General features: G+C 45.0%; 2 protein-coding genes across 2 annotated transcripts in view; one reads left to right on the top strand and one right to left on the bottom strand.

The window, feature by feature from the left end:
- The window catches only part of T265_03218 (hypothetical protein), a gene marked incomplete at both ends in the record, with an annotated part of 31699 nt that extends 19609 nt beyond the window's left edge, over positions 1-12090 (top strand). The window contains 6 exons of the mRNA XM_009167637.1: positions 165-731; positions 2194-2421; positions 2943-3155; positions 4414-4597; positions 5577-5767; positions 11615-12090. Coding sequence (XP_009165901.1) covers positions 165-731; positions 2194-2421; positions 2943-3155; positions 4414-4597; positions 5577-5767; positions 11615-11875 — 1644 coding nt within the window. The remainder of the gene's footprint in view (positions 1-164; positions 732-2193; positions 2422-2942; positions 3156-4413; positions 4598-5576; positions 5768-11614) is intronic.
- On the bottom strand, positions 2090-2515 carry T265_03217 (hypothetical protein; the record flags this gene model as incomplete). The annotated part of the gene is made up of 1 exon (XM_009167636.1): positions 2090-2515. The coding sequence occupies one exon, from the start codon at positions 2513-2515 to the stop codon at positions 2090-2092; it is 426 nt and encodes a 141-aa protein (XP_009165900.1).
- Positions 12091-12866: the final 776 nt, after the last annotated feature.

Raw genomic sequence — 12866 nt, 5'->3', positions numbered from 1 at the left:
TATATATACTTACATTTAAGGATTTCTGGCACTGTTGCCTTTCGGTTTCTGTGACTGTGGGGTGTAACATTACATTCCGATTTCCGGTATGCTCTATACTTTTTCGCATTTACGAATGCGACGTGATCCATGTAAGTATATGCTTCTCTATCCTCCACTTTAAGCTAATCACGTTTGCGGTGAACTTTTGGTCTGCCGGCGCTCATCGTGCCCTGTTCCTACGACACGAGGGCTATTTAGGAGCAATCGGAGCTTTTATTAAAGCAGCGAATGATTCGGACGAATCAAAAACTGTATGGTCCGAGAATTACGTTGCTGGTTCGCGTGAAGCTGTTGGAAAATTTCGAATTCGTTGTCGGGAAAATAGTTTGACTCTGATCGATGATGGTCAGCTCGGTCCTCCTAGTCCGGCTCATCTGAATACGAATTTCGAGAGTCCTTCTCATCGTAATTTCGATCTACCAGAGATACCTGAATCGGAATTCAATGGTTTATCGATCGAGGTGAATGAAGATGATGGAAGTGGTAAGGCGGAGAGAAAAACCCGCATTCGCCATTCCTTATCGTTGCGACGTATCCCAATGGATTCTAGCTACCTTGAACTGGATCGCGTGCTGGGTCACTCATTAGAGCCATTACCCCTATTAGAACACCCGACTCGCTACACTCCGGACACGTGGGACCTTACGCAAGACGAGGAAGCCCGTACATACTGGCTTGCCTGTTTGGAGGTAGGTTTTTCCTTTTCATATTTATTTTCTTGATTCTCTTCTCTCAACTCTCACCCGCTCCTTTGTAAACCGCCCGATTCGATTTCTGCCCGAGTGTCAAACTTCAGACGTACTGGAGCGACAGAACTTTTATTCATCGGGATCGAGCTTTCTAATTGAATAATATGTATTCTTTTGCCTCCATATGTCTACCAGCACATCCAATTTCATTTTTCCTGTAAAAAAGTCGTCCAGCTGTCAGGTCACCTAAAAGAGCACGAGGGCTGATATACGGCAAAGTCGCCCAAGCCTAGACAGGGTCAGTCGAGTTGCCGGGAATAGGTTCAAACCACGAAACACAAGCTGTAAGATTGAAGTGGGTTTTGTGTGGCGCTCGGTGGTGACATGTTCTAACTATCCTTCCACCTTTAATCCTACCCTTGCCGAGTGTCAAACTTCAGACGTACTGGAGCGACAGAACTTTTATTCATCGGGATCGAGCTTTCTAATTGAATAATATGTATTCTTTTGCCTCCATATGTCTACCAGCACATCCAATTTCATTTTTCCTGTAAAAAAGTCGTCCAGCTGTCAGGTCACCTAAAAGAGCACGAGGGCTGATATACGGCAAAGTCGCCCAAGCCTAGACAGGGTCAGTCGAGTTGCCGGGAATAGGTTCAAACCACGAAACACAAGCTGTAAGATTGAAGTGGGTTTTGTGTGGCGCTCGGTGGTGACATGTTCTAACTATCCTTCCACCTTTAATCCTACCCTTGAATATGATCGAATCCGCTTGTTTTTTTTTAGATTTCATTCTTGGACTTTTTCTCATGTTGTGGAGGCCTAGGATTATGGTCTGACATGTCTCGCTGTATAGTTCCTTCAGAAGTCTAATCCGCTGTGTTTATTACGTAGTATTTCGATGGTACCGCTAGTTTTCGGTTTCACAGTACCCCCCTCATTGAACGAAAATGCATTCTTGCACTATTCGAACTGAGAGCGAGTAGTGCAACTTTTCTATGCTATACTATCCATCGAAACTGTCGATTTGCTGGCTCTGTAGTGCATATTTGTCACAGCCACATCATATACCCGAAGGTCCTGACTTTACACCTGTCGGTTCCTTCTCTAAGCAATGCGGTAAAGGGTTGCAAACATTTAGTTTGCAGTGTATCTTTTTTGCTGTCCGCCCTACAAGCGCACTGATTGTGTTTCCTCGACCAGTGACAAATTGCTAAGCTTGGTGGATAAGTAGGTGACCAACCGGAGCCGCTCGTATTTCGTAACACTACCAAGTGCGCGCTCATGTAAAGCTTTGGACGTTGTTCATTAAAGAGCTCCGTATACGAATAGCAACATGTGTCGCAATATAAGTTCTGTCACGACAGCAAAGTGCTGGGTCGTTGGTTTTTCATCTCCATATCCTTCAAGTTTCTTTCATTTCCCTCTATTTTCTGCTCTCCACTAAACATACGTGAAACAGCGCGGTGTTGAAAGGCATCGAGTAAAAGCGGAGGAAAGTCAATGCGAAACCATGCCGGATGCGTCAGAGCGATCTCATCAATACGCTGATCGCTATATTGGATATCTTCACGAGCTCGGTAAAAATCCAAGTAGCTCGGGTGCTCTGACAGTCCGCAGTCTGTTGTCCGCTCAGCAACATTTTCTTCGGGAATTCGGCTTTGGTGACCCTTTTTGTATCCAGAAAAAGGTGAGATACCTGAAGTTACCTTCTTCGCAACCTTGTTATTCGTCTGGCATAATATACTGCACGTGTCGTATTTGACTCCAGTAAACAGGTCCATACTAGTGGTTCATTTCGGTTCGCCTGTTTTCTAATGTCATTCCAGCGCTGGGCACGGTGGAGCCTCTAATATATATTCTGTGTGGATCTGTGTCAGACTCTTTGATTCTGTCCTCGGTATGCGATCAAGCTGAATGTACTGAGAGCATGCAACCAGTCACGTCTAACTTGTTTTGACATGTAGGAGAATATACGTGTCTAACATATCTCCATTGTCCGTTGTCCATTGTCACCTTGCTTTCCCAGGGGCCGGATGCGGTTGCCGATGAAGTTATAAGGGATTGCAATTGAACGCAGGGTATCCTATTTTAGGGGCGGTTTGTAAATGGAATCGACCTGCACAGCTTCCACAACCAAAGTTGTTCAAGTGTAAATTATCCCAATATTTCTATAAAATCAACCTCCTTTTTTGCTCTTCATTTTCAAAGCTAGAAAATCATTCAGCCCTCCAAGAATTTCCCTCGTTCCTCAAGCAGCTATCCCAGCTGTCATGGGCCGATAGGCAGATGTCGTTGGTTCGGGCTCTGCTCGGTGGTAACGTCTTCGATTGGGGCGCAGAAGAAACGGTAAAGTTTTTCCGTGAAGCCCGAACGGATAAGTTTGGTGTACCCAATATGGAGGTGACGTTGTCCAAAATTCCGGTTAGTGTTTTCCTTTGTGCATCTTCAGGTGGTGCGTTTGTATATGGTAGCTCGGATACGTTTATTGCTTGTGGATCGGGTGGTCGTTGCTTTGCTCGCTGAGCTTAACAATTAGCTTACAAGTTAATACTTGTTGTTTTCAATAAAGGTTGCTCCTCTTCGTCGTACTACCTTGCTTAGCTACTGCAGACGTTCCGGTCCTTTTTCTCAAACGGGCTTTGGTTAACTATTGACTGCTATTCTCCCTTATTTCCTAATGCCGTTTGCCGCATTTATACTCATGAATCTGACAGTCCGTCTGTCTTTCTGCCTTGCTAGTGCCCAAGCTCGTGGATGTTTAGTTGGTGGTCTTAGGTTACGCTACGTGAGATGACGCAATTCACGGAGGTACTACTGTAGTTTTCGTGTCGAGGCTTACTGGCATATCCAACCCACCACATGTTTTGAGCATACAGTACCCGAAATTGTTGACAATGTGTACGAAGTGCTGGTAGCCCGGGTGCGTTCACTGGTTGTGAATCAGACGACTGTTGGTTTGTTTACCGAGCGTGGCAGCTATCTTGGTAAACAGAGCAGCAGCCTGTCTGTAGGACCTCTGTTTTCAACGCTTTGGAACTCGGTCGGTTACTTACTGGTCCGACCAGAAAACGATGCTCTTTTTGTGTCGGTGAGCAACTTCAACAACAATCCAACCACTCCAAATATGATGAAATCTCATAGGGATGTAAATATGATATTACTCCGCGGCGAAGTTGTTTATCAGTAAATACCAAATAAGCAGTCGCTTATTGTTGGATAAGAAAGCAAACGTCCGATATGCACATGGTTTTCAAAAAGTGAACATTCGCACACGCCTTGAACTTTCATGGATATTCATTGACTACCATGCCGTTGTAAACGAACACTGCGAAGCAGTTTCACAACTTCCGTAACAAACTTCACCTTCCGTTAGACGCAGGGCGGAGCTTTGAGAAAACCGGACTGTTCGCATGCCTCATCAATAGTGTCTTCCGTTACATGGGTAGCATTAATCTTTACTTGAACGTTTTGATGAGTGCCTTTCACACTACGAGTTAGATCGTCATGCTAAGTTCCGTACCTTATTCTGTTTGCGTCGCCTTTTTCTGACAGCTTCGTTTATCCATATAGTACTCGTGATGTTCCTATAGTTTCCAGTTGTAGTTTCTTGGTACTGTTTGTTGAAACCTTCCCATTTAATACCAAAAGCATTGTTTGTTTGGTTTGCTCGCTCCCCTAGCCTCGACCTTGGCTGGTAGATGACTACGACAAGTGGATCGAAGCCATTCGGTCTGACAAACAAGCCTATCGTTGTGTACTTATATTTTGTGATAACAGTGGTCCAGACGTCATACTGGGTGTCCTTCCATTGGCTTTGGAATTTATCAGCCGAGGAAGTAAGGTGATCCTAGCAGCTAATTCAGGTAAGCGGTTTCCGAACCTCGGGCCCTGATGTTTTGAATGGGTAAATGTTCAAATGTATTTGACCAAGTTTTCCGTCCAACATAACATCTCACGAAATGCCCACATGTAAATCCGGGATTTATGCAGCCGAAGGCTAACAGTTCCATCTGATTGACCAATCTGTCATAATCTTTGTTCCAAGGGTTAGCCCTAACGCCTCATTGTCAAGTTTCCCTTCAATCTAAAGAGAAACAAAAAACGAGAAAGATGTGGGCCTTATTACTAAGCTATTAGACACGTCTGAAAGTACCTATACTTCCGACCTCCCAGTCAAACTATTCGCTTAAAATCCCCCAACACGAGGGGGATTGATCTCGTTCGCGGTTTGCATCTTGAAATATCCCCAGCCAACTATAGGGAACTTCACAGGGATTGTCTCCTACTTGTTCCTCTCAAGTCAACATCCTCCACCCTTTGGTTGGCGCCAATCCGAAGGACTTTTCTCAGTGTGTGTTGAATCGATCTGTGCGGCAGTCCCATGCCACCACAATATGGACTGACTACAGAGTAAAAGTAACCCGTACTGGAGACGAGCCCGTTGAGCGACACGACTGCTGTAGAGGTACCATTTTAAGGCAGCCGCGTGTATCTCTTCGATTTAACCCACGCCCAAATTGCACCTGACCGTTCTTAAACAGGGCGAACTCTTCGTATGCCTACCAGTACTTGTAGTGCGAAAACAATATGCCCCCGTATGCCCTGAATGGACGTCGTGCCTGCAACATAATATTTCCATCACAGCCACTAGAATAGGCCAATTCAAGCACGTAAACATCTCTGCTGCGTGAATGACTATGTTTGCCAAAACGCCCTTGCTATATATAATATGAATAGCGAAGCTTGCAATCATTTATGACATTCGCCTTCTGGAACTTTATGTATTAGAGTTGGAGTGTTGTTGTGTGAAGCCCTGGCTACCACATTCTACGTTTTCTGCAGCTCCGGCCATAAATGATGTTACTTTCGAGGAACTGGAAATACTTCTACGCCTTATTGCTGCTCATGAACCATCCGTGGCGCGAGCTCTGGACACTAAACATCTGTTGGTCACGGAGAATGGGCAAATCGGACCGTGTTTGGATCTACGATTGACAGCGAGTACTTTGGTGCAGTTGATCAAACGTGAACAGGTAATAACGTTTCCTGTTTTTGTTCAGGGTTCGTTATTTAACATTTTCTCGCGCGCCAAAGGTCGTAGCGGTTCTTGAGTTGCTAAAATAAAGCAGTACATCACTTTGAATCAATTAGGTTGGTTTTTCGCAAGAAACTGTTGAGTCTTGAGCCTTGATACTTGTTATTCAGAGTGACTCGCCCTGTGTGTTAAATGGAGCTTACTGGGGAGAATGGATTTTTGAAGCAATGTTTTTGGTACTCACGATCAAGTGCACACATGTTGTGTAGCATTACACACCCTCATACCTATCAATGTTGTACCGCTGAATTCCACCGACATTTCATCCACACGGGAACAGCGGACTCAAAGAAGGGCTGGGACGCCCAAACCCTTTTCAGTATATGGTGAACGGGCTGGTTTCACCAGCGGGTTTTGTCTGTAATTATTGCTCTGAATCGGTCAGTTCGCTTAATCTATATTCTGCATACACTGACCGCCAAGAAATGAACATAGCCTGCTCGCCATTGTAATGTACTGAAAATGGTCTGCCCGTTCTTACCGGGATCTGAGCATGTATCTGGTTGTTCACTCTGGCCACTTTACTGAAGCTCTTCTGTGACGTTACCATGCCAGACAAGCATTGCCCGTAATTATGGATTACGGGCCTTAAAATACCACAGTACGTCTATCAAACTCTGTTCGACTGCCTCAACCCAGTCATTGTGTCGTTTCACGTCGTGCTGTCTAACTCTGCTGTGATCGCTCTCCAAAAGCTCAGCTGTTCCTTTCACTCCGTAATGAAGGCCGGAGTATGTACCTGTTGAACCGCCCTGCATGCGGCTCCAACTTTGTTCAATTTATCTGACTACAACTTGTACGGATGGATGGTGTTCCGAACCAGTGACATTTAGTCAACCACCTCTTCAGCTCGAAATACTTAACGGCCAAAATGAAGCTGCGCAAGTGAGACATCTGAATGCTGGTTTTTGCGGATGACTGCGCTTTATATGCACGTTCGAAAGTGGAACTGTGGCGAATAACCAAAACATTTGCTCCGATAGCATCTCCCTATCGTTCATACGTGTGGCTTTTTTCAACCCGTCCACGGATTTAAACGGCAGGCGTCCGCTGTACAGTTTACCGTGAAGTTTTCGGGTACCTCAGCTGCAGCCTACCCACAGAAGTGATAATTGTTTCGCTGCACTGGATTCTATCGCCCACTTAAGCGTGTTCGAAGTCACCATGAAACTCGTTGCTAAAAATACAGCCATGGGACATCGGCGGTCGCGTGGTCTTGTCAGTCCGGCCGTTTTGCTGAATACAGAAAGATATCTAAGAAAAAGGATGCCGCTACTGACGTGTTCCTTTGATTACCACATGCTCCTTCTCTCCTGTCTCACTACGTTGTGATTACACGTCTAACAAATCTCAGCACTAGACCTGACCACTCTATTTCCTTACATCACGCTGAGCTTCTACGCGTCCGTCTTTAGTGAACAATCTTAAATACCTCGAAATCAGTTTTCAAACCCGTCTTCTTAGCTGCTTGAAGCAATGAAGCAAACAGAACAACAGGCGGCTGCTGTTCGTACGCTGAATCCAGGACTCAATTACTGTAATTGAACTGATTGCGCCCTAGCTATTTTTCGCTTTTGGCTGTGCAGCCGTTTTGGTTTGCAGGCCTCTTCCGTCGGATACACCGGGTTCGGTACTGTGTTGAACCGTTCAGCCGATGCTTGGATACTTGTTGATACGCACCCTTGTGTGGTCCGTTTGGGAGCGCCTCTGAAAGAATGTCGAGAAAGAGAGGTCCAATACTCCTTGTTTATTGTATCTGTCTCAATATCGTGGGAAGCAGTGATCCAGGATTTTCTTGTAGCCATTTCATTCCTCTTCAAGAGGATGTCGCCGTAAAGCAGTAAGTCATCCCGATGGACTGTAGCTTTGAATCAGTCAGAGACAGTTATTGTACGCAGTGCAACTTCTCAGACATCGCTCTGGCCGCTGATGACATGGACGCACAGGTCGGTAGGGTTAACACTGCCGAGTCTTAGTTGGGTAAGTCGTCCTAGATTGTACACAAACTCAGGAATAATGGGGAGTGCTTACTGCGGATGTGTACTGATCACAGACTGCTCGTTTGTAACACCAGAAACAACAGAAGGCGTTTCAATACGTGTTACCCTCCAGAGAACTACCCCCGAACCCTGATGGACCACATTAATTGCCGATTGCGAGACCCGATCACTTCCTGACACTCCTTCTGGACTACTTGTTGGGACTTCTGTGTGTTGCTCCTGTTCACTAAGCTTCTCTGGTTCACGCAGAATGCACACATCGTGTGGCAACTGGGAAGCTCGTGAACCCCAAAATCAAGCAGATGTATCAAAACCTACTTCCTTAAGGACTACCTGCTGATCCGATGTAATATACTATCACTAGGACGAGATATCCGAAATTGTGCCGAGTGCCCATGTACCAGCTGGTCTTTTCCAAGTATTGGGACTCTGATAGGGTCGTGGCTCTGCGGAAAGCCTGCTAACAAACTCCTTGCGTCCCGTACCACAACTCCGCTTGACCTGGTACCAGGTAAATCTGAGTGTCCAAGAAGACCGAGAAGCCTGGTGGATCCAGGTCGATGTGGAAAAAATGAAAAACGAAGGAAGTGTTTGCAGGTTGTTTCATTAGCTCCTCTAGAGAGATCCTCGAGGGTCATTGGAACTGTAAAGGACCATAATGACTCTCTGGTTCCAAGCAAAGAATAATGTTTAGACCATGGGGCAGAATAGCTTGAATAGCAATTCATTTGGCCAACTGCTAGTTCATATTCACGCGATCGGCCTTTGACAGAAACATGGATTGTAGTCATTAAGTGCCCTTCAGCTTCAGTAATGTTCGAGTGTCTCCATATTCCTAGTCCTGACGACCTTCCAAACTGGTTTGTTTGAGAACGGCGGCGAATTCCTCCTTCAGTGGTTTTCTAACCTGTTTAGGTCTATCTTAGATAGAGAGACCATCCCAGACAAGGAGCAAATGATGGTGGCATTCGTCTTCGATGAAGCTAGCCGCAGTGAATGAAGTGACTACATTGATGTCAGTTTCACTTCATCGCAACAAGACTTCTGGTATCACTGGTTCTTCGTCGCCTCGGCGGCACGCAACACCCTAAACCATGAGCATCTATCAGGATTTCGATCAAATGGAGGTTGCATTGACCAACTCTTCACAATTTGTTGGGTGCCGGATCAGCGCCATGTGTACACACCACACACAGTGAGAAGGATGTTGGAAAATGTTGTACTCGAATCATGCTGCTGATCATGCTGCATGGCGCGATGCATTCGATTATGCAAATTTGCTCTGAATCTCGAAGACCTGAATCATGGTTTCCAATTTGCTTTACTTATGGTATCAAACAAGCATATCACTGAGTAACATGGGGCGTGTGTATCGGGCCAAAGTTGGGGTTATGTTTTTGTATGGTTGTTGGACATGACATCTGATAGCCTCCTCCCAAGTGAGGCAAACTTCAAGTGGACGCGTGAAAGAGCTTACATAGAGTTTATTTTCTTGTTGCGGTCCGCCTATCGTCCGTCCGAAACGGCTAATGCCGTTATCTTAAGATGCGATTAGTCGGATACAGTGAGCTTTTGTCCAGATTATCTGACAGCCTTTGAAGGTTTGGGCACTTCGGAATACGTACTGTACTAGATATCTTCTTCATTCCCCTATATTTTTTTAAATTCAGGGCTTCAAGTACAAGTAAATAAACTTTGTGGTTTCTCGGTTGTGAAACGTCTTCTTGACTACTAATGCTGTTGCCCGTGATTTTTTCTCATATTGTTGATGGAGACTGTATGTGCTAAAGCTCTGACCAGTCGACTTAAGGAGGCCCCGAACATTCCGAATTCTCTTATAATGTTCGTTGTCTCCTTTGGTTATCTGTATTGAGATCTTCCTCAATTTTGGTCATCGCAGTGAACAGGTTACAGCGGGGATACCGTATTGTGAACGGAATAGTACCTAAAAAAATCAGGATCCTCAAATTTCATGAGGTTGGGTCCTAAACGCTTCCCGATTTTTATTGGGGACACACTTCTATCCCTAATACACCCATGTGCAACCGCAAGAGGACTGTCGGAGTGGTTAGACAGCGCCGCGATCGTGGGAGTAGCATTCAAGGAATGATCTTAACCACCCGGTCCTTTGGAACTACTTCCTGCTGTTGCCGTTGATGCTTGGTAATCTGGTCTCAGCCAACCATTGTGCCTGACACCTGTTTTCGGCTTTACTCGTTTCCTCGAAACACATCCGTCTTTACTGAGGCGTTGGTTGTTTATCATACACCTGTGGTTGAAACCATCCAGAGGCTGTCAAACAATTACTTGGCAGCGAAGTATAAAAGCCATTACCAGCAAACTCAGCTACGCTGGTCATTGCCGTCTTCCTGGATGGAGACCCCGAGACGGGCCACATCAATGGTTGGACACATTATCAGACATGGCCCAGTCGCACCCTCAGTGGCGCCCGTGCATACAAGCTATTGCCTTCAAAACATAGCTCTCTTCCCAATTCCCTCACTTAACAGTCCACTGACAGTTCTGTATTTACCCACCAATATATCAGCCTCCAATGCGCAGCTACCAGCCCAACCTCCCAAATCGTCGGTGAACAAAACTATGGCAGCTACAAGCACTGTACGACAAGTACGCGGTTCTTACAGCTGACAATGAGGATGACGACGAAGCACCTGAAGCACTGACTAAGGGAAACCGATCATTTTACATAGAGTCCCCAACTAATTTAGGCAGTTCAGGTGTTTCGGTTCTCTGTTTATAAAACGCGATTTCGACGTCGTTTAAGTCACAGTGGAGGGTTTTTCATGATTTAGGATGTCGTGCGTACTGGTTATATCAAACGTGGAAAGCACTGTTGATTTCAACTTTAAACACACTAGAATCGCCTCCTTCCTTGCTGATCTGGGTACCGATGTTCCACGCCACAACGCCTGAGTCCACGCTGTCAGATTAACGCGGTCACCGATACTATGAAGAATACTGTCCCGTACAAAGTTGTGTTCATCAACTCAACAGATAATTTATAAATCTTAGGAACGAGGTCGGCATACCGCTAGAACAGGTTCTCCGACATTTTAGGTGAACAAATGAAAAAGCATTCCTTTATGTGTGGAAGGAGTTGAGGTCGAAAATTTTGCAAAACTTTTGCGTTTAACAGGCGACATTTATTAAATCAACCAGGTCTAGCGACTTAAGTGTGTCAATAAAATCCTAAAACCGGCGACAGGCTGCAAATTGTTCAACTCAATAAAACATTCAGATAGAAATAGCTGCAAACCTCATTGAAGTATGTCAAGTTTCCTACAAATTCCATGAGGTTGCCCATCATTATTTTTATTCGGAAAACACACAGTGTCGGTCACACATTTTTCAAATAATCTGATACGTTTTCAACTATCATTTGATCACACATTGCTTGTCCACACTAGTCCTTATGCATGTCAGACACCTTGTAGTGCATATTCCGTCCGTTGAGAACTGGGGCAATTTCTTGCCTCAGAGATGGAAACTGATTAGGTGTTTCCACTGAAGACACCAACTCCACACTCGATCCTGAGGCAAAGAATCGTTTCCAGTGTCTGAACTACTGAACATCAACCAATGGTATGAAACCCATTGATGAACCATCGCTCGTGTTTTGGTTTTATCTGGGTTTTTCCAACGCCCCTGTTTTTGTACGATTTTGCACTATTTACCTTGATTGTACTCTGAGTGAACTGTTCTAGGTGCGTTCTTCATTAAATATAGCACCATTGCTCTACTGCGTTTATTCTCTTCAAAAAAAGGTTGATCTCATTGTGATTGAGGGAATGGGACGGGCGGTTCATACCAATCTGTATGCACGGTTCCGTGTGGACAGTTTGAAAGTTGCTGTGATCAAGAATGCCTGGCTCGCGCGACGACTTGGAGGTGAATTGTACGGAGTTTTGTTCAAATTTGAGCGTGGCTCAGAAAACCAGTTGTCAACTGAGACACGAGAGAACACACCGACGCTGAATCAGAGACCGGACACCATTTTTACTGATCAGGCCGGTGATACGATTTGATCCGTATTTGTATCTTTATATTTCTCGATTTTTCTATCTAGTAATATTGCGGGAGGTCAGAATTTTCATTGCACTGCTCTCCATGACCTGCTCGCAAGCATTCTTCCGAACATTAATTGGTTGTTCCAGGCTGCTATTAGCAGTGCTGTTCTTTTCATTCCTTTCTGTATCCAATTCCAAAAAGGCTATTTTATGACACTTGGATTTCTCCTACGTTGGTACTGGCTGAAGGGAACTGTAAGACAGTACTCCATAACCTGGAAAATATTTCTATGCCTTTCCCATTTTCCGATATCTTGACATGTTTCACTCGATGTCTCGATACAATTTTGCGCTGATTTGGTAGAAATCCGAAAGTGTCGGAAAAGTGGTGGAAAAGAGCCTGAGGAAGTTAAGCAATGACTTGGCAGCCAAGTATGGAAGCCATTGCCAGCGAACGCAGGTGCACTGGCCATCGCCGTCTCCCCCTCAATCGGGACCTCAATTCTCAGAGGCATTGTCAGACATGGCCCGCTCAACGGTACGCATGCATTCAAGTTGTTTCCTCGATGCATAGCTTTCCCTCGCAGTTTTCCCACCGAAAAGTCCACTGACACCCTTGTATTGGCTCACCAACTATCAACTACAGCCTCCATGTCTCCGAATCATTGGTGAACAAAACCAGTGGCAGCTAAATATGATGTTTGGAATTCCAAAAGATTTCTCGATGTCGAGTCAACTTATCCCAAGGAATATCTGACCGTGGCGAATAAAATGTAGAGTTCCCTATTTCTTGACACATTTTAACTAGACATCGGCTGATATTCAGATTTCTGTCAGGTGGTCTCCAATTTTTTTTCAAGGCTTCTTTTAAAGAATGTTGGGCCGTTTTGATATGCAATAGTTATGTAGGACTATTTCCATCCTTTAAGTTTTTCTTTCAATCATAGCTTCATGTTTGCTGCAACCGGCCGATCAACAAAACAGGAACCGTCAATCAGTCGATTTTAAA

Source organism: Opisthorchis viverrini, assembly GCF_000715545.1.
Source record: "Opisthorchis viverrini unplaced genomic scaffold opera_v5_44, whole genome shotgun sequence".
Lineage (NCBI taxonomy): Eukaryota > Metazoa > Platyhelminthes > Trematoda > Opisthorchiida > Opisthorchiidae > Opisthorchis > Opisthorchis viverrini.
Note: the sequence above shows the minus strand (reverse complement) of the source record. Positions and strands in the feature narration are given on the sequence as shown.